Source organism: Struthio camelus, chromosome 1 (genome assembly GCF_040807025.1).
Source record: "Struthio camelus isolate bStrCam1 chromosome 1, bStrCam1.hap1, whole genome shotgun sequence".
Classification (NCBI taxonomy): Eukaryota; Metazoa; Chordata; class Aves; order Struthioniformes; family Struthionidae; genus Struthio; species Struthio camelus.
Window position 1 is genome coordinate 9709034 of NC_090942.1, and position 22920 is coordinate 9731953.

General features: G+C 38.8%; 1 protein-coding gene across 7 annotated transcripts in view; it reads left to right on the forward strand.

The window, feature by feature from the left end:
• Positions 1-22920, forward strand: part of SEMA3D (semaphorin 3D) — a 144240-nt gene that overhangs the window by 66966 nt on the left and 54354 nt on the right. For all 7 annotated transcript variants that reach the window (XM_009680516.2, XM_068920165.1, XM_068919999.1 and 4 more), the window contains 4 exons: positions 10055-10117; positions 11670-11789; positions 15913-16006; positions 19328-19456. In XM_009680516.2, the coding sequence (XP_009678811.2) occupies positions 10055-10117; positions 11670-11789; positions 15913-16006; positions 19328-19456 (406 nt within the window). The remainder of the gene's footprint in view (positions 1-10054; positions 10118-11669; positions 11790-15912; positions 16007-19327; positions 19457-22920) is intronic.

Below are 22920 nucleotides of genomic sequence, written 5' to 3' on the forward strand. Positions count from 1 at the left end.
GTTACCAGTGTAATACTGTGTGATGGGTGGATGCAGAGAGGTTTAAAGAAGCTCTCAGTTTCAGAGATTTGTTGTATTAGGATACTACTGATGCACCTAAAAAGTGAAGTCTAAATCTCAAACAATTTACTGTCAGAATATCCCTTTCTGTGGATGCAATCACCAGGTAGAACTATATTGTAGAGTGTGACGTTGTATATTCAGATATTTCTGCAATAATATTTTAAAAAACATGCAGAGCATCGTATCCTGTTCTCTTCTATAATATAATGATACATATATCTTTATATATATATATATCATTTAATAACTTCCTTTTTATAACCTAATCATTTACCTAACTTAGTTAATTTAACTTACCTCTATTAGGTTATGGTTTTATTTCCTGGTGTATTTTTTCCTAATGAAATAAATCAACAGCTCTTCTTGAGTTCACATTTTCTTAAATCATTGTAATTTTTATTCAATATATTGTATAATTAGTGGAAAACTTCCTTAGTTGGCAGCTTGAAAAAATCCTCCCGGTTTCCACTGCAGTGCTTGCAAACCTTATTATAAAACAACAGCAATTACCATAGCCTAAAACAGAAAAGTCCTCCCAAAGGAGACAAGGATGCGGAGGACTAAAATGCTAGCAGTCTACAAATATCTAATGCTTAAAAGCAGATAGTCATTTTTCTGTAGCAAGAATATAATTTCTGTGAACTTATACTGAAAAGAAGCCTACAGCTCCTGTTGTCGGGATAGAAGAATCTGTAGCGCAGCTTTCCCCTGAAAGATCCTGAGATACCTGACAAGCATTGCAAGCTATTTATGAACAGGAGGACGTGTGGTTCAGTCTTATGAATAAAATACAGAAAAGAAGTATATTCAGGGAAAGAAGGCACAAAAGAGCAGCAGTTCGTATTTGTCACAGCATTCCAAATATAGACAGTAGAGTTGAAGACAACTATGTCATAACCAGTAGAAGTGCAGCTTAAAAAGAAACATATTTAATAGCATTAGCAGATGGAGAAGCAATTCTCTAGGAATTCTCCTAAGAGCCTACCAGCGCGATGACTTTGGTACTCTAGAATTTTCCTATCGGTTTGCCTGAAGTCTTTGCTGTTTTCCTATTTGAAACCTAAACACAGGCGACAGGCAGAACGCGCTCAGCTGGGTAAACGCTTACGGAAGAGCCGCAAAGAAATTCCCCGCCTCCTGCGCAGCTGCCGCGCTTGCCAACGACGCAGGCAGGGCCGTGTGTCAGCGCTGTTATCGCGGTGCGATGCGATCGGCAGCGCGACCCGCCCGTCTCCGCAGGAGCCGGCGTGCTATCAAGGGCCGACAAGCTCTTGAAAAGCTGCCAACCTGCAGGAGCTGTCAGTGCGGGGAGACACAGCCACATGTGGGCCAAATAGATAAACATGTCAGATCCCAAGAGCAGCTTTGCTACAACTTGTTTTCATCTGCCCGGTGCGTACTGGCACCAGGTCACAAATTATTGTCGCTCGGAGCATCCTTAATCTGCAATTGTTGCTATGTTTTTGGCATTGCCAGGTGCAACTGTCTTATGACTCATGCTTTGATTTCCTCTTAGATTACTTTAACTGTGTGTATTTCGCAGTGAAAAGAGTATGTGTGTATAGACACAAATCTATGCATACAAACATGCAAACATATATGTATATATAATTCCTTTTTAAAACAACACCCTCATGAGTTAGGAGCCCAGTTTTTCCTTCCTTGCCCTCAGAAACCTGCCGTCAGTCCATGTACGTGTTATCTCAATTAGGACTGAGCACAGTGGGAATTTAGCCAGCTGTGAAGCGACACTTTGGTTTTGCCGTCAAGCCAGAGCCTCAAGGAATATATACAAAATCTGAAATGCTTTTTGTAGCCCTGAAACCCAGTAACACCACGACTGATCCGTCCTTACTGAATACCCGCTTCTTGTCCTATACCTTAAAAGAATTTAGCTTTCTACCTCTTCGGAAAAGATGTAGAGGAGTCTAAGGATGAAATTTTGAGGAGAAGAGGCTTGCTTTCCCCATCAGGAGAAAAAGGCTTCCAAGGGGGTGTGAGCAGAGGCCAAAGAATCAAGCGGAAGAAGCCTTTGAAGATTTCTGCAGTCCTGGAAGTGAAGACATGAGGATTGGAAAGCTCTGGATAAACAGTCTAAAACAAGCCGAGTGGCACTCATGAGTCCACCCGGGTTTACGTTGGTTTGTCCCGCATCTTCGTTAGTAAAGAAAGTTCTGAGGAAAGAATTAGGGTGAGGCTGGTTTTTGGCAGGGGCTCTTCCTCGCATGGAGAATTCGTTTACAGGGTGTTGTCTGCGCACCAATGGCCATGATTTTGGCGCAAAAGGATCTCTTCGTGTTGTCGGAGTGCGTCGGGTACTCGTTCCCGTCTGTTTTACAGTATTTCTCTTCCTTCCAGAATTCACAGAAATACAAACCATCTTACTTGTCATTTACAACAAAACAAAACTGGTTCTAGCAGGTGATCTGGCAGCAGATATCGAAGGAAGAGCAGAAGTTACAATGCTCCTTCAAGTGAGGGCCGCCCGAGACGGAGGGGATAACTTTGTGCTTGATGGACCTTGGAGCGTTCTTGCTGCTGGGCTGCTAACTGCTGTTTTGAACCTGCGGAGGCCTTTGGAGTCCACAACATTGTTTGACAAACCTGAATTTGGACACCTGTATAGAAAAAGCGGAATTTTTAAACAGTGTTTATTGACACAAAACAACAAACTGCAGCAAAACGTGAAGCCTGCGATCTGTAACAATAGTGACAGCAATTCTACGTGGAAGAAAGTGTCTCTATTATTTCCTTTTGCATTGTTGCCATAAATTACTTTTCCGTAAACATCCTCTGTCTTTTTCATATTTTCCCGATAGGTTTTGGTGTAAAGAACAATCAGTATCCTGCTGTCTGAAAATTCTTGCTCATACTGGGCCCTGAGTTTTTCAAAGATAGGATTTGTTTTCAGTCTGAAGTGATAAACACATAAGGAGCAATGTCATTTGCCCTAAAAACCCCGGTGTGCAATTTCTGTTTAGGAGAAACAGACAGTAGTCTGTAGACCAAAACCTGCTGTTTGTACTGTGGAAAATCAAGTGTAGATACAATGACTTTTTTCAAGATTGAGTTCAGTGTACATGAAATTAACATCTGGTCCATTTTCTTTAAGTTTTCACATATGCACATAATGTACCTCTGAAAATGCACTTTAAAAACAACTCCTTAAATTTTGGAAAGATTGACCATATATATGTATATATATATATTTTTTACATTGCAGTTGACAGAGGATCAAACTTTAAGATAAGAACTGTGGCACTCTGAGATCTCACTTTAATACTCGTACAGATGCAATGTGAAAAACCCGTTTTGGTTCTAATTGGAGGTTACTCCCTAACAGCCATTTTAACTACCAAAGTCTATGAAGCTCAGCATCTAAATACACAACTGTTATTTCCCTCTGACTTCCAGTGCACTTTGCTCAGATTGGCAGCGTTGTGAAACTAAAGAAAGTAATATACTGACACCGGCACTTTCCTCTCCCGAGTGTTATAAATCAAATTGAATCAATCCTCATATCCTCTCCTCCTTCTCCCCAAAATATCATATTATATCTTTCAGAAATCCAATTTTCTGCTACTATAAAATAACTGGAATTGGAAAGCTCTGACAAATGTCTCCCTGGAAGTATATTTCCCATATGGGAATCTGTGTGCCAGAGGTACAAATACCTGTTGAAAGGCGGAAGAAGGCTCCTGGCAGATACCAAAGAAAAAGATATTTAAGAGTACATTACTGGCTTTTGGGGATGCCTGACTGTCCCTGATGGTTAACTAAACCTTGAAACCATGATAAAACTATTAAAAAGAAAACTAAATTGAAAATCTAATTCTAAAGACAGTCTATTCAGGTTTTTAAATACAGGGAGAAATTCAGATAAGGAACTTAGATGTATTTACTTCCTTTGCTTACTGATGACTTTAAAATACTAAATTCCAGAGTATGGCAAGTACTGCGGGACCCAGATACAAGAACTGCTTAGGGTAACCTTCCTCTTAGGATTCGTGTGTGAGAACAGTCTGTGCAGTTCCCCGAGTTGTGAACTTCCCATACCAGACGCATGAGTGTAACAGATGTGAGGTATTTAGAGACCAACTGGTACACATGCACGGCATGCTAAAATCAGCTCCATTTCCCACTAATTAAAACATGCTTTTGTTTTCAGCAAAATAATACTAAGAAAGCATGAAATTCTTTCTGACATTTGTTGGGAAATTCAATAACTTTCTAGTGCTTGCAGTAACTTTCAATGAAAAGATCCCAGGTCAGGACAGGAATGAAAAATATCCTAGTTCTCAGGAAGCAATCTATGAACCTACTTGTATGGTATTGGGAGTAGGATATTTATGATATTGTCTCACGCCACTGTGTGACAATCTTCATTTTTGGGTCTTACTTCATTGGATCACCACCATATAGTCTCTCTATGCAGTTTGATCTTGCTGTTTTTCTTTGCTCTTCATTTTTCAATGACAAATTACTATGTGCTTAGAAAAAAGGAAAAATGTAAGTCATATTACTTTCATTTCACTGGTGGGAAAACAGAGACCTGAGTGTAACATATAGTAGGGTAGTGGCAAAGCTGGGATTAAACTATCTTCTGACTTAATTCAATGTGTTTAGATTATGTTTCCCCTTTACTGCATCTGCTTTATGATCATACTGGGCTATGCCACAGCCCCCTTTTCACACAAGGGACTATTTTCTTATGGAGGAGAGTTCCTCAGGGAGACATCCTTGCATGTATCATTTCTCAGTGCCAGGATGACAGCGGTCTTGCAGCTTGATCTGGTTTTGTTATTTGGAGGCTACAGCAGGGACTGTCATTGGGAATGCACTCGCATCAATGAATTTATGCTTCTGAGTTGTGGTTTGCAAGATTCACAGATCCTTACTGAAACATTTTGGTGCCCAGGAAGCAGTAACTTTAATGTCATCTTCTTCTTTCAAGCAGGAATACAAAAAAATCTAGTACATAGAATTAAAAAAAAAGAAAGAAAATAGATCTTTTTATCACTGTCTCTTACTTCAGCAAATAGCTATTTCAAATCAGTGTATTTTCCCCTCGGTGCTCCCACCCAACTCTTATTCCTTTGAAATAGGAAGGAAGCAATCCCTGTTTTCACAGGACTTGATTTTGGTAAGTGAGTGTTATGTGACATGCTGGTCAGCTGGTGTCCCTCACTCCAGATACTGCTACATCCTGCTGGTGCTACATGTGCTGCTAATAAAACACTTCAGACTTTCTTGTACCAAAGGCCTTACTGATACAGAAGTGCTTAAGCACGTGTGCCGCGTCAAGCATGCGAGCGGCTCCGGTGAAACCCAGAGGGCTGCTGAAAGCCATTGACCTCAATGGGACCACTCAAGAGCTCGCTGTTGGCATGAGCGCAGCTATCTTAGGGACACGGCACTGGCAGGAATCACATTCATCAGATGGTCTCATTGCTGATTTTCACCCCGCAGCTACCTCATGTAGCAGTTATTCCTTTAGCAAACTGATCCAGCTCTGCTGTAAGGGGCGTTGTGGGATACTTCATGCAATGTCCGTAGGAAAGCTGTTACTCCCAGAACCTTTCTACTCAGTTTTGTTGTTTTTTTTTTTTTTTTAAACTCACAGTTCTATATTTATTTATGGTCAGTTTATACTCATTTCCTCTCACTGTTCATAATTCTGGTCTTGAGAGTTCTTTGATTCCTCCTGCACAATATTTCCTGTCTTTACTTGTATAAGTGATGCTTCCCAACTTCATGTCATCTGCACATTTTGTTGCAGAATGCTGTTTTTTTTTTTTTTTTTTTTGCCGAGGTGACTGAAGAATATATGAAATAAGATGAGCCCTGACACTGTTCCTTGAGGAGCAACATGAGTAACTGCCTCCCACCCTGGATTATTATCATCACTCTTTTAGTCAGTTCTTCGCTCATCAGACCATTTTTCTTATAATAATGTCTATTTTCTAAGGCTGAACAAATCAGTTTGCATGCGGTAACATGAAATGCTTTATTTATTTAAGAGCAGCTCTACCACATGTAGAACTGAATTGAACTGATACATATAATACACATATAATACACATATATATATATCATATATGCATCTATCTAAATTGTGTGTTTTTTAATTCACTTTTGCTTCTACAGTTTTTTTCATAGTAAAAATACGTATTTGGAGAAACAAAAAATGTTATTTACTCTTAGAAACTACTCTGTTGCTGGTCTGAAGGGACCTTTGTGGTTTCTAATGTTTTGTTTTAATCAGAAATCAATTTCCAGCTTCCCTTTAAAGTGATACCTTATCTATTCTATATTTATGTGTTACTGAATTTTGTACTCCTGGGAGGTTTTCTTTCACTCTGCTAGCAAAGAACATATTGGCTTGTGTTAATTAGGAGATTTTAATTTCTTTCCTGTTACTAAAGTTAAGAAAAATATTTTCAGAATTATTTAAAAGTAATAACAGGGTAATTTTTTTGGTTAGATAAAGTCAGGAAACCATGACAGTAGCCCTGACCTTTTGAATTTTGATATAGATATTTTGCAAGAAAAATAAACTAAAGATTAAAAGATGAAAATAATCCTACTCAAGTAGATGGCTCATGCACTTAAAATAGTTTCATTCTTCATTTAAAAGTAATCCCACCTAACTATTCTAAGATTTCTCTGAACGTTTCAGATACAGAGGCAAACATGAAATATATAACTCACGCTGCTTGCAACATGAAATGATACGAATTTACCATGTTATTGATGTTGTTACCTTCATTATGTGTTTTCCTTTGAGGAATGTAGTTAAAAGACTCCGGTAAATAAGAGGTTACCATTGTGAAATGAACATCTGAACTGAAAAACAACTATGAAACAAAATGACCAATTTCAATGCATCATACCGTCCACAAACTCGAAAGGAACTACTGAAACATCTAGTCTTATTTTTCCATATTGTTAAACCAGATAACTTGTCTGACTGAAATATAATATCTGGCCTTAATTCTATTCATACAGAAAAGTAAACATGCATTCATGTAAATAAGTTTTGTTTATGTGAAAAGTCAGTGAGACTACTCATGTGCAAAAAATTACTTGTGTGTCAATGTTTAGGGGAACAAGATCTGTTTGTTAGGTGGTGTATGATCTAACTGGAAACTAAATTTACGTTCTTTGACTGAGCACATTCGCTTATTATTTATTATGCAGTTTTCTTGACCTATTACAGATTAGAAACGACAGTTTCTGGGAACCTCTCAGTTCTCATACAGAAAGTAAATAAATATCACTTTAAATCCCCCATACATATTTGTATATTGATTTTTAAGTTGGATCATTTAGCTACATTTTCCATTGACTAATGAGGCCTTACAGAATGCTAAATAATGAGGCAGCTGAGTAGCCAGAAAGCAAAACAATTGACTTTTCTATCATAATCGACTGTGGTCTTTTCCTCAGTCAACAAGATAGGGAAAGTGTATATCTCAGCCTGACTGGTCCAGCTTGTACAACAAAGACAATTTCCCATGAAGGAATCTGTACAAGCATTAAGGGTAGAGTCAAGTCCATCAATATGTGTGTTGTCTTCAAGTATGTATATAATGAGGTGTCCCAACGTGTGGGTCCCGTTCCTCTGTGTAGTCAGTGGGGAGACGCAGGCACTTTCAGAAATCCGCAGAGAGAGATCTTGACTACATAACCTGACGCCTAAACGTAGGCAAAAAAAAAAAAAATCTTTCTCCAAGAAGCCTCAAAGACCTCTGCCCTTCTCTCTTGATGATATAGGGAACTCGGGCAGAATTAGGCATAAAGTTTATGGGCAAAAATTAGATCTCGTAGTTCAACCTGGCCAAATGTATTTGTAGAACCTTGGTCTTGTGCTCCTCCGGCTGTTCCTTCTCATCAGCTTTTCTTCACCAGCTCCACTTAAGCCTCCAGCTTTCTGTCTCCTTAACCCCGGTGTCTCTTGCACCAGACCAGAGCTGCAAGCGTCCATGCAGAGACCAGATGAATTCAACAGTGCTAACTTTGATTCTTCTGGATGGCCTTGCAACATTCCTAGTATTTTCCTCTATGGTTTCTGGCATTACTGTGTTATCCAGACACACTGGCACAGCTAATTCCATATTGCATTTTGGTATCTAGATGCTATCATTACCTCATTCTGAGAAAATGCTCTGGGAAAGTAAATTTGTGCTCCAGCTGAGATGTTGTTATACTGCCTTATCTCTAAATTTAAGTAAATATTACTGTAAAGGGTTAAGGCTTAAATGACTTAAAATATAATATCTTTACTAATAGCTTCTAATCACAAAGGTAACTGTAAATTCATTTGAGAGGAAACTGATTTCCTTGCAGAAAGCCAACATGTCCATTTTCACTGAGAAGAGAACAGAAAGAACTGAAATCAAAAGGACTGTCTTCAGGTTCAGAGGAACATTGACTATGGCTTTTTGATTGTGGCAAAGCTATTTGACACAGGGAAATCTGTAGGTTTCCTTCCCAGTACGGGACTAAGCCTGCCCGTGGGGCATGCTGTGGCATAATGACATCCTACGAGGTATCAATAGCTGGGCGAGCAAAAGCGCGTTTTTTCCCTCCAGCTTCTGCGATCTTCATCTGCACCCTCCTCTGCAGTGGCCTAGATGTTTGTCTGAGCAGAACTCCAACTCCGAACCTTTTGATATTCCTCCATTATTCAGTTAAATTCATACATTTCTACTCGCAACCTAGTCATACTGAAGAAAGCTGGGCTATCTTTCAGTAACCACAGTTTCAGCCCTCTTACTCCTTTTGTGACAGCTAAGTCCTCTTTTGATTTGCTCTTGAATTATGCATCCCTACTGCACAATAAATTTTCTTCAATTATTAGATATTGTGCTATTTAAGATTTTGAAAATGTGATTTGAGATTAAACCCTACTCTAAACAGCCAGGGCTACTGGTAATTTACGTATTGGTTCCTGGGACACAAAGCAATTTTCTAATCAACATTTACTCAAAAATTAGTAATTTTTTTTTTCCTTACAACAATTAATTATGAAAAATGGCTACAACTGTCTCTTGACAAAATAAGAAGAAGGCAAAAAGACCCATGGTTAGCATGGTGATTATGGAAAACTTTATATTTGGCTTTTATTTTGAATTTAACAGAATCAAATATATACTTGATAATACCCCATTTTGGCTATTTAATTGAAATCAGTGAGCCGGAGCTTTAGCTGCTGTTAATTAACATATCTGCACTAATATCAGGGGGGTTACAGTAACTGGGAATAATTTGCCATCTGGCTCCATCTACACTAAAACCTAATTTACCGGATTCTACAGAGCAGTTGAAAGAAGAAACGGAAATAAACATAGTGTACACTACAAATTATGTAAGGTACATGATTCTCCACTAACCTCCCATGTCATTTTCTAAATCTCTATGCTTCACTCAGTAATCTCAGTTGCTATTGATAGGTGATGTTATTAAACTGCGTGCTATTAATTTCTGTCAAATGTACTTTTTGTTCTACCAATTTCCCTTAAGCTACCTTCAGTTTCTAGAACAAGACTTCTTTTCATTTGAAAATTGGCAGTAACAGCTAATCATTTTTTCATAACTGTTTTGCCAAGTTGACTGGTCCAAATTCATCACAAATGTAATTTACCCTCTTTTGCAGTCAGTTTAATCTCAAGATGATTTGGCTTACCATATCTTTGTGAAACTTACGCAGTTCATGATAGTAAGAAGGTATATCAGCCGTAACTAAGTAGTTTTAAAAAATAGATAGGCAAAACAAAAAAAGAACGAATCAAAGATTTGATTGAAAGCCTCTGTACTTGTTGTGTAAGAATATGTATTCATAACCACATTCATTTCTATTCATGTGCAAATTCCTTCCACATGCATAAGCATATTTTAATTGTTCTCTCATGGAAACAGTTAAGCTGTATCACAGGAAAACTTAAATACTCATAATCTTTGTTTGTCTTTTTTTTAAACTATATTACAGATTTATTGGCCTGCAGCAAAAGAAAAGGTGGAATTGTGCAAACTAGCTGGGAAAGATGCCCATGTAAGTATAGTATATATTTTTACTTATTGTTGCTGATAATGTTGTATACCTATATATATTTGCTTCTAAATGCACAAAATAGGGTTGATGAACTATTCTTAGGTTTATACTTTTTTTCCTAAGGAGTAGATAAAGCATGAATCAAAAAAAGATTTTTTTTCTTTCATTTAAAAATCATTGCACGTTCAGGCTTCTCTTTAAATGTTAATATTTCAGGAAAAATATTGAATAGCGTAAGCAGCAAACATGCTTAACAATCAATATATGCAATAGATACCATTGAGAGAAGTCTTTCCTCTGAAATATATCCTGGGAGGTACTCTGAGTAGGTTTGATCTGAAATCCACTGGAGTCTGCATATGACTCTACTGTTGTTATCACAATCCTTTCTTTCCCATCCAACTGCTCCTTTTTCTTGGGAACATCCTGAATGTAACTTCATTATAAGTCATTAACAAAACAGAGTAGCAGTGCATCTTACAAATTAACTTAATTTGTATACAGCTGCAATTGACATAATGTTAAAACAAAATCTCAGACTCATTAACTTTTCCCTGAAACCACAAATCTTCTTTAAAAGGTTCTGTGTACATAAGGTGCATTCATATATACAGTAAAACTCTTATATATCTTTTGCATAGCACAGATTGCATCGTCTATGTAGAGTCCACCATAAATATAAACATTTCCCAGCTGTATAATACAATTTCTTCCTTTTCTGTACACAAATTCTGTGTTTTCCATCCAGCTTGTCTGTTACCAAGGTGGACTCCAGCTCAAAACACTCTCTCAGCTTTCTGCCTAAGGAATTTCAACTTTTTATCCTAACTTATTACTACCCTTATCTTTATAGCTGACAAGAACCAAACAACACCTCTCCTGAGCACTGGGAAAATTCCGATACTGGTCTATATGCAGGATTTGCACTAATCTACTCCCATGCTCAAGCAAAAGAGAAGGAGAATATTCGTACTCTAGGGCCAGGATTGACCTGAGCATCCCCAAGGACTCATAGAAATACCCAAACAAAACAGAACAGTAGGATGTGGTTGGTGCAAAGAGAACTCGTACACAAAAATACTCTCTGGAACTATGTTACAGCTCCCCTCACTTCGCCACAGTGATTTCTGTCATTTAATCTTTGGCGTTAAGGCTTGCGCAGAACCCTTAATTGGGAGCAAAAGCAGGAGAATTGATAGTCAGGCTAATCCTGTGGCTATCCCACTTCTGACCAGTTGTTGACAGGGGATGTTTATTACGAGCGAGTGAAGAGATATCCTCCAAACTGTATTGTTACCACACAGCTTATTGTGGCTCATGACTGTGAGCATTATAACTAAAATAAGCTTGCAAGTCTGATGGATGAACTGCCTGGTAAATAGCCACCGCAAGATTTTAGCCATCACAACTTTGAACTATTTAGTAAACAATCACTGTTACAGTAGTTTTGACTTAAGCAGAGGGATACCATGACTATAACCTCATAGAATGTGCAATGTGAAAGAAGAATAAGCAGGAAAATTAACATTTCTCTCCTTTCTTTTTACAATAGACAGAGTGTGCCAATTTTATCAGGGTTCTTCAGCCCTACAACCGAACTCATGTGTATGCCTGTGGCACAGGAGCATTTCACCCTCTTTGCGGATACATTGAACTTGGAACTCACAAAGAGGTAATTTGGTTTCCTCACTGCTCTGATGTGTCAAGGAATAACCCTCTTCTTGTTTAACATTCATCATAGATTTGAAAATACCATGTGAATGTATAAAAAATGAACTGACGGCAGCTTACATAAATAATAGAGCAAATGGTGGATTTTACAGGTCAGAGAAGAACTTGTGTTCTCGTATTTGATATGTGCTTATCGCTCTTGAACAAAGCACTTTTCTTGGTAAGGCTTAATACACAAACTTCTTCAGAATGACACTTTCGCATGATTAACTAAGTGAAGAGCATATTTAATGCAGACGTCTTGCTTTCGAGTAAGTCACTTCCCCAAATATTTTCTACTTACACATGCACGGTTCAAGATTCATAATTCTATTTTTTAATGTACGCATATTCCTCTGTCCTCAAAGATAATTTCCTATTCCTTGCACATAATATATGTAGAGTTTGTAAATGGACTCTTCAGAGCCTGAGTCAAAGGATAGCATCTCAGTCGTTTGCAGATAGTTTACAACCCTGTTGTTAAGTGAATGTCCTGATATCCTCTACCACTAGCGGCATATTCCTGAACTGAAGTTAGAAGCTGATTGGTCTTCATATGCTGGTGACCCAGAAATCTCTGTCCTAAGTGGTAAATGTTTGAGACCAAAGCCTCACAGCAGAAACATTTAGCTATTGTCTCAGTCAACTGCTTAGTACACAAGTCTCTTTTTAACTGCTGTATGTACAACACCTTGGCTATATTTGTTACTTTGGCTATTTTCTCAGACGGCGTCTAGAAGTGACCTACCTGGCTGCTTGCCTGCAGAGCACTCCTTCTGTAACACTAGAGCTTCTTTCTCTTCTTCCAGGGTCTAAGTGAAATTCTAGAATATAAGAAATGAGGTTCGATGATACATTATTAAATTCAATAACCTGATGTATACATCAGAATTATTCTGGCATACAGAATCAAGGGCTAATGCTCTTGAAATAAAACAAAATGAAACAAATAAAAAACTGTTAAAAACAATTAAAAGCTATTATTTTATGCCTAGACTGAGACCCATTTGTTCATTCTTCCTAATCTGTGGGCTGATTGACCAACCCGGGGCAACTTCCTAAGTTACAGAACTCCGAAGCTGCCTGAAATCTTCAAGATGTTGCTCCTTTCCCAGGAAATCATGAATGCTCTTGGTATTATTTAGTATATGTTGCATAAATGAGCCTGCAAAGAAATCTTGTAGGTTTCTTTGCTTCAGTACTTTGAATATTCTAGCTGAAGAAACTGAGATTTTAGATGCCTTGTATGATACATCCTGCTGATCCTCTAGCTTGAATGCTCCAATATTCAGGTGAATTGAACAGAACAGCTCTCATCAAGTCTGTAGCTTACTTTTAGGTCAACAGCATCTTGCAAGATGCTTTATTCACTCTGCCACTGCACCCTTAATGACTTCATTTGCGAAGGATATTTTCATCAGACGTCGTAAAGTTATAGATTTGGCCTAATCGATTAGTTCAGTCTGATAGCTAGTCTAGACAAGAGATATGTCTTGACTAGACCTAATCAAATGCCCTGTGACAGAAGGGAAGACAAATCCGCATATTGTATGCCCTAATCACCTCTCTGTCTTCCCAGTCCTGCCTGTCCGACATTCACCAGTTGCTCAGCAGAAGCGGTAAATTTTACAGTGTTCACCACTGCTCAAGTCTCTTCTGATGGAGCATTTTTTTATACAACATCCTACTGAAGTTGCAGCTTTGAATAGTGTGAAAGGCTTTACTCCTTCCCTCCTTAGGTCCCAAACACCTGGTAGCTACTGCTCTTGCACTGCCTCTCCAGAGAAAAGTGACATTGCAGGCAGGTGCTGGGTCCCCTCTCCTTGCAAACACATTGATTTGCATTTGATAGGAAGCTGTAAATATGTCCTGGTTGTGGGAACCAAAGCCAAGGTTCCTATGTGGTAATTCAAAGCACTTTGTTCCACATCCATTCAGTTAGTCTTTTTTTCTTTTCCTTTTTTTTTTTTTTTTTTTAATCTTTGGTTACAAGAATGGATGTTTGGTAATTAACAACCTCTACAGGAAGCTGTGGGATGCTTGGGAGGGCCAGGGCCTGAGCTAGTCTCCCTGAGACTGTAAAAGCAGGCAGTGCCCTGGTGACCTTCGAAGCCCGCTGGTGGCTCTGCCCACCGGCCTGCTGCCCAGTGCCAGCGCTGTGAAAACAGGCGAGTCGGTATGGATCAGGTGACGCAAAACCACAGCACACACTGTTTTTGAAGAGTACAAATCCCCTACGGGATCACGCAATTAAAGGGGATTAAAACCCTAGTTCTGCTATTCCTGAAGTCACTGCCAAAACTTCTCTTGGCTGGTAAGGAAGAGGCTTGGCCCAGCCAGTGCCGTTAGCCACAGTTCTCAGAGGGATATACTTTTCTTAAAAAGCTTTATCCAGAGTGAAAGCAGGAGGTTAGTTCTGTGTGAATGCCTCATAGCGTTTGTCTAGATGAAATCTGAAATGTTTAATGTTCATCTGTAAATTTATCAGTCCCGTGAATACTGCTTAACTTGGAGACAGTCTATTTGTGTTTGACACTGCAAGGCTTGTCTGAGCAGCTCAGGCTTACACTTGTTAGGATAAATGAGAAAGGGGTAGTAACATATTATTGTCATCAAAAAATATTTCGTTTTTAATTTAGTTTTGTACTAATTTAGTTTTGTACTTTTATACTGTGCTCTGACCCACTTCAGTAGCCTGAGAATTTGGTTTACCTGATATCCCAAAGGTTTGGGAAGGTAACAAGGGTTGTTATTTGATGCTTAAATTCTGCTTTGTGCCATGATAGATGGAAGAAATGGAATTTACGTTCATAGATTGGAATTGATTTTTTTTCTTTTAAGGAGCTTAATTATTCAATAACCTGGGCTTTCGTCTTTTGAGCCTGGAGAGCTTAGAAGACAGCTCGATGAAATAAAAAGGTTTAATCATTTGTAATCCGGCGTCTGCTCGTGATGAATTGAATTAATGTGCTGTGAAGTTTGATTCTATGTGGCCATCTTTAGGTATACTTAGCTGTCATTTGTAGTCTTCCATCCTCCTGCCAGGCAGAGGTATAGAAATAAGTATTTAAAGTCACTGCATCCTTTTTAAAGTATTGGTCTAAATCAGATAGAAGTTTGTTTTTCAAATCTGTACCTCTACAATAGACATTAAGCCCACAATGAATTGATTCCTGAACACTAGTGGGACTTTAAATATCACTGTAGAGGTACAGCACGTTAATAGCATTTTGTTGGCAATCCCCTTTCCCTAACGACAAAATTCTGAAAGCCTCTGTACCTACAAAGACTTCATTTTACTTATCTGAGTAAGCAGTTCAGTGGGACTCACAATGGGTTTCAGGTTTAAGTACGCAATTAAGAAACTAATGAAAGAAGGAAGTAAAAGTGCCCATTTTGACAAATCGAAACTGTAGGAATACCTCAAACTAATGTTTAATAAAACTTGAATTAAAAATGCAAGATCTTCCATTTCAAATACTAGGAATCATTTTTAAACAATTTCTTTTCTTTATCTTCTTCTATGGCCTTGTTCTGTGACCTAAGGATTAATCACCATATATTTGGGTACTACAACCAAAGATCTATTCTGATATCTTTCATATCACTAGCCTTGTTAAAAATATTAAGAGAGATCATATGCTACTCTCATTTAAAAGGGGCTCAACTATGTCTGCGGTGAACATTATTCAGCAGTCCCTGGAGAAATGCAGGAGTCAGCCAGAATCCCTTCTGGATCTCCTATTGCAACATAGTCTATCAGCACTTTCCCAAATAGAAGCCAGTGCCTTTTAAGTACAATCTAGCTTTTAATTTGAATAGAAATGAACACGATATCTTTTTTTTTCCTGAAAGTAATTTTATGTTTCTAAGAAATATTTTTTGCTATAGAATGAGCAGGATACATTAAAACAAAGAGTGAAAACATCCAGATATGAAACAGATATGTGAACTGTAAACATCAACGTTGAGATGACAGCTGCATGACCTAATACATCTTCACTTCGTATGTTAGCAGGAGAGTTTGTCCAAGTGAGTTTTTCTCTGCAGCCACACCAGAATAATGAATATGTATTTATTCTCAGGACATAATATTCAGACTGGATGCTCAGAACCTGGAGTCTGGCAGGATGAAATGTCCTTTCGATCCTCAGCAGCCGTTTGCTTCAGTGATGGCAGGTGAGACCCCTCTGAGCGAGGTACTCCTCTCACACATGCGGTGGCTTCATAGCTAGACACCAGAGCCAGCGGCTCAGCAGATGTCATCGGCGGAGCTCCTCTGGCATGAGCAACATTTCAGATGCTGTTTTTTGCTGCCTGAGCTAAGGGACCCTTCAATCTGTGAACACCAAGGAGTTGGAAATTCAGCAATATAAATAGAAACGTTTGAGCAGATGTGAAAACGCTGCCAGTTTAGATTGAAGGCAGTTTCATCCTTACCCAGTTATTTCTCCTTTAAGAAGGCTACAGACACAGACAGAGACACAGACAGACACGCATACACGTGCACACACACAAAACCATGGACAGACAATGTTTCGAATGCTTCTGGGCCTCTTTCTGCAATTATCAATATGTTCTGCCCTTTGAAGTCTGCTGACATCCGCTATTTCCATAAATACATTTTTGAGGTCTCTATTTACTTGAGTAGCCACTTCTGAGGCTCTAAGTCTCAGAACAAGATAGTGCAATCGGCCTCCTGCGTGTCTTGCAGTGCTGTGTGGTCTGACACTCGGTGCCATGGAATGTCAGCTTGACCTCCAGATTTCAAACTGCTCTAAGAGCTACTTTTGTCATGGTTTGGTTCATAGCTTTGGACAATTTTCATTTAACTTGTCCATCAAACATATGAATACAAGATAAGAGTGAAGCACCATGACGTTTTCATTTACAGCCAAAGAGTGGTGATGACAATGCTTTGAAGTATCAGTCGCTCTGTGTTATAAAAAGAATATGACTAATGTTCAGTCTTTATTCTCAGATAATAAGATAGATGATTTGTGATTCTGACCCAACAGATGGGGCAGGACTTCCTTTATTAAAAACAATAGATTAAAGCTAGTGCTTATTCTTCTCAGGGACCCCTAGTACTATTTAATGACTGTGAAGTCTATTTATAAAATGGAATTCTAGAAACTTTAACTATTCTTCTTTTAATGCAATAGAACTCCATGATTTATTATCCTGTTGGCTAATTTCAGTAGCACTCTAGTGCTTTGACTGCTCTATTAAATCTTGTGAAATGAAGAAGCTGCCATGTTTTAGCTAAGTAAAACATGAACTTCGGTACATAGGAATTTTCAGGCGAGATAAAATTAATGATCAGGCTATTCCAGTATCCCTTTTCTGACTGTGCCTGGTGTTAAGTGCTTCAAAATAATGTACAAGGAGCATTGTAAAGAGTTACAGGCCTGACCAGAGAGTGTGTTCTTGGCCCACCTTCTGATTATTATTTTATTCGCAAAACTACTAGGAGAACAGTATAGCTCATGGATCAGATACTGCACTAGGGCTCAGGGGAGCTCAGTTCCTGCCCTCTGCCACAGGGAGACCCTCAGGGCTACTTCTCTCTGCTGCACTTTATTCATCTGCAAAATGATGATAAAAATTTCTTATGTCCTTCAAAAAGCGTTTTGAAATCAGTTATAAATATATGAGCTAAATGGTATTTCATTTTATTTTCGTTCATATATGTATGTAGGCTAATATAACGGAGTAATTTTCATTCTTTGTAGAAATGCCTAATCTTTCATTGAATTCTGCAAAGTATTTTGCCCCAAGTAAATTCCACAGATAAATTATATGCTATGTGAAAAGCTAGTCTTTGTGACTGTAAAATTAAGTCACCTGCTCATCATCCATCTTTATTACAAAGTACTACTCACCAAAACTGTTCTGGAAATAACTGGAACTTGGAATGAGCGATACCAAAAGCAGAGAGAAGTGCTGAAAACTCCTTGTCAGCAAAGTCTAAGCAAAGATGGACAATTTCTTTTAGCCCTTCAGATTTATCAATCACTGAGTGCCTGTCAGTTAGCAAACACCAATTATCCTGCCCATTCCTCATTATGACAAATACCTTTCAGAATGCACCATTGTTTCTTCACAAAGGCGACATGCTGTCTGAAAGATGTGCGTTTCAATATTGTCATGGAAATAATACATAAATAATAGTAATAATGAGGTGAAAAGAAAACTGGTAGATCTTTTTTTGGACAGATATAATGCTCTGGGATTGGTTTTATTTTTTGGGGAGGGGTCTTGTTTTTTAACAAACACACATCATCTATATTGAATGGTATTTATTCTGCATTATTCTGCATTCACTCTCAACAAAAGACCTCGTTAACAGATCTTGTGAAAGGTTTCCATACAGGGTAGAAACTCATCCTGGGGAAGGGAGGGAAAGGGGATTTTGATGTATGTTGTTTTGTATGTGATTATGGTTTATGAACATGACAATTGTCTTGTTTCTTTTTACAAATTCCAAGGATTTAATGTTACAAGTCATTAAGCAAAACCAAAATGCCTCCATCTAAAAAAAACAAAAAAACAAACAACCTATCTTATTATTTTTCAGGAAATAGAGTTGTAAAAGGCACTATGCAGTAAAAAGCACTCAGAGTAATTGCTTTTTTTTTTTTTTGCTTCTTTTTTACAAAAGTAATGAGATCCAAAGGAAAAGAGGAAACACTGTGCAGTGCTTAAAGCTGTGGAGTTTTGCTTTGTCCGCAAAGCTAGCAGAAGAATAAATAGTAACTGCAGTCGTAGCAAGCACACTGTACTGTATTGCAAATATAGTTTTCTTATGAGACAAATTCTGGCTGCCCTATTCAAGCGAGATATCTTGTTTATGCTGAAATGACCATGATTTGGGTCTGTAGCCATATTCCTACTATTAACATGTTGCGTAGTTGAGAAGAGTTCCGGTAGTGCCTAAATTCCTCTTCGCGAATAAAGTGTTGGATGGAGATCCCTAAACTGGTAAAGGGCAAAGCCAATAATTTCCCATTCCCAAAGGGTTCATCATGCTCAACCAGCTTGGGTTCAGGAGCAGCAAAGCCAGCAATATCGCTGTAAGGCTAGTACAAAAGGGATAGCTTCAGCCGGAAGATGGTCGTGTAGTTGCCGTAGTCCCTCGGGTTTCATGGTCAGTACTCATGGGGCAGGTTGCTTGATTCAGATATGACTTGATGTCCTTGTAAGCCCAGCACTCATCAAAGCCTATGGGGATTTACCTTCCTAAGTGCTTAAAGCATTCAGAAATTAGACTTAGATCCTTTCATTACATAGGCATGCAGTTACAAATGTTGCCTCCATTTAAATGTAAGTAGCCTCATAGAACCACAAATCATTAAAATATGAGACAGTAACACTTTAAAGCATTAAATTAGTTCATAGGCAAATTAGGTACAGGTGTTGTTCACACAACAAGACACAAATAGTTTTAATTTTGTTTACCCCATAGCTGTAGAAAACCTATTTCTTTTTTGTTTACAGATGAGTATCTTTATGCTGGAACAGCTTCTGATTTCCTTGGCAAAGATACTGCTCTGACACGTTCTCTGGGCCCTTCTCACGACCACCATTACATCAGAACTGACATTTCTGAACATTACTGGCTTACTGGTAAGATCCCAAGCATATGCTGTTGTCGTTTGCAGTGTCCCTGTCTTTCTGAGTTAATAGCCCCTTTCTTACATAAATATATGTCCAGTAACTATAAATATAGATATTGTATCATGGTATCTTTGGATTATGTAGGCTCCTTTCTAAAAAGTTCAGTGGAAAAAAAAGCTCTTGAGAAATGTCATAGAGGTGAAAATGCTAACTAAGGAAGGAGCAAGAGAATAAGATCTAATAGTTCTTTCTATCTATGATCTGTATGTTGTCCAGTAATTGGAATAATATCATGATTTAAATGCTTCTATTTTCAGTGTTTTTGGAATATTTTTTTTAAATCATTTTTTCCAATCGCTTGTTAAAAAATGTTCCCTACAGCTTTCTGAAATGACAGACTAGAAGTTCCACTTTTTTAGGTGGTCGTCTTTTTTTTTTTTTTGTTGTTTTTTGGAAGGGGGAAAAATGCCCTTTGTTGCTATGAGGATCATTTTAAAACCACTAAGGGCACCCTGAAATAGCTTCCCAAGCAAAACATGCCTTTTTCTTGCCTGTTAAAAACATTCTGAGCTAGTAAACCCTCTAAAAAGCTGGCCACATTTACACCCGGGCAGTCACAAACCACACACGGAGTAACATGGAAAACTTTACTCACAGGCTAACGCTGCTCAATTAAAGCATCTCCCTTTTAGCCGTCAAGTGTCTTTAAAGATGTGGCAACACTGGCCCTGATTCAGGATGCCTGTGTGGCTATTATGGGCATATTGTAAAGGCAGGGCCTGCTGACCGCAGGGTTAAGTTGTCTTCCCAGCAGTCAACTTCTGAAAGGGATAATTTTGCCTCTTAACTCTTTGAGACCTCAGCAAGAGGATTTCCCCCCCCCCCCCCATTCTTTCTCTCCTCCCTAAGCTGTTTCCCTACATTTCTGACTGGATGTGACTCTATAAGCTCAGGATTTCTCCTAGGGGGTGGAGAGGAAAGGAAAAGCCACTTAAAGTCGTTTTGCCTTTCCCCGTAAGAGCAGTCCTTCTGAACAAATAGAAGATGTCACATCTGACTCTGATAACCTACCCCATTTTCACCTCCCTGTTCCTCAAATGACTGGCTCAAAGCCCGTCCCTTCTCTCCCATCTCCTGCCTCCCACTGCTGCACAATGCAAAAAGTCCTTTGTTCAGTATAGACCAGAAGTGAGCTGCATGCAATATAGACCAGCTCTCTAACCATACAGCTAAACAACCATTTTTATCACTGGCTACTCACTGGTGTTCAAGGTGGAAAGATGTTTTGGGGTAGCTGCTTTCCTAAGGGATACTGTAATATCCTAAAAAGAAAGATTTACTACAGTTTGGAACCAAGGAGCATCTGGTGTTATCATTAGTATAGATCCACCTCAATGTGCATTACAGAGGTATGAAAGAAGGCTCAGTTCCCAGCCCAAAAGAACTTACAGCTAAAATACCCACTGTTCCAAGCATTTCTTTATGCTGTGAATGCTTCCTCATGAGCAATTTGAGACAAAGGAATATTACAAGAACACAGGATAAAATAAAGGATGCAGAATTGTTTATGTGTTTTAGTTTTAAGGGTTGGGGGGTTCTGCCTTTTTTTCTTCTTTTAGATCATTTCATTTTTTCATTTTATTTTCACTTGTAACATCTGTATTTGTGAAAGTTTCCCAAGGAGAATAATATATTAGTATATCTAGGTTTGAAAAGCAGCTTTAGTGTGTTAGACTGTGGTGTGAAAACTACCATGCATTATGTAAACACCGAAGACCCCATATATTCTTTAGGTTCACCTTATTGCCATCTATATTGAATACTACAGCCACACTCTGTCTAAAATTTCATATACATAATCCATGAAGTGGATTATGCCTAAAAGGCATAGGTATAAACTAGGTGCTTCTAAGATTTTGAAATGGTCCTTTTAGGGCTGGAGGAAATGTTGACTACAACTCTAAATGATGGGATCTTATCTGCAATAAGGAATAGGTTAGACAATGCATTATTAGTTTATTATGCAACATTATGAATTGCATACACTTTGTGCTTTCAGCAGATTTTGATGTAAAAAAAAATATTTACTTGATTTCAGGTTTAAATCCCCTCTCTCCTCTAACCCTCCTGTCCCCTAAATCTACCATCCATTTACCAAGCATGTGTTAGACCTCCAGGAATGGTTGTCCATACTTTAGTATTAGAAATAAATTAGAAATAAATTATTTTCAGGCGTGACTCATGTTTTACTTAGGATAAGCACAAAATATATAACTTTTTTTTTTTTTCATGGGACTGAGGAGCTTTTGCTTTAATGCATCGTAACATTTTAAAAGCTTTGTCTGATTCCCTTTCTGGAGACAGAATTGTTCTTTCCTAGGGGAAGGGAGGAAAAGACAAAGCATAAGGGAAAAATGCGTAGGATACCTTCCAGTTCCTTGCAGGGCATCTCTATCTTGACTAATTAAGACATGTCTTAATCTCGATGACTGAATAGCAGCTCTACAAAAGAGGAGGGAGGAAGGCAGCTAATCTTTCCCATGACTCACACAGGCTCATACGCCAGCACGCAGTGACACTGAAGACAGAGGCAATACCGTCTCTGCTCACAAGTCAGCCCTTCTCCCGCAGAGCTGAAGAACAAGGCACTAACACAGCCCCCGACCAGAGCTACCAGGGCAGGGCACAAAGGCACTCGGGGACATCCGCCTAGGTCCGGAAGGCGTCCCGCCAACCGCAACCGAGCCCGGCTCGCCTCGGTTGAGCAGAGAGACGCGTCCCATGGTGGGATACCCGAGCTGTGCACACAAGCATGCACTAAACAGCTGCACATTCCTCCCTCTTTTATAGGAAGCTAAAGTCATCATTAGAGTGAGTGTTTCCATGAATAGAATTAACCTTTTGGGGTTTTTTTTTTTTTGGTTGCAGTTTAGTCTTCTTTGCCAGGGACGGATACTTGCAGGCAATGAGCGGTCTTTCTTTGTACCCTGAACGCTTTAGATGGGTTTCAGCTCGCTTAGCTTGAAAAGGCAAAAGTTAGCATCCTGTCTGAGCTCAGTCATTTTGGTTGTCTCTTTATATAACTTACACTGCCAGAGCGTGACTCACCCCACCTATTGCAGGAATCTGTCCCAAAATAGGATTGTTCACTGTCACTTTCTTCCTCTGCACTATGTCCTTCCCTGAGAGAGAAAGGACCTACATGAGCGTAGATTAGGGGCTTGACTTCCAGCTGGTTAAAGTTAAGCAAGGTGAGCGCTATCACTTGTACCCTTATGTCTTGTATTTCTGGAAGCCCAGCTACGACGAGCTGCGGCAGAAGACTCTCACTAGTTGAGAGTCTTTGTCATTTCTTTATTTTCTGGGATTTGCTATTCATGTGCTGTCCTCTCTTTCTGGGCCTGATGAATCTCACTGCTGTGTAGGCCTTCTTAAGGCACATACTATTAACTTACAAATAATTTAAAGAGTGT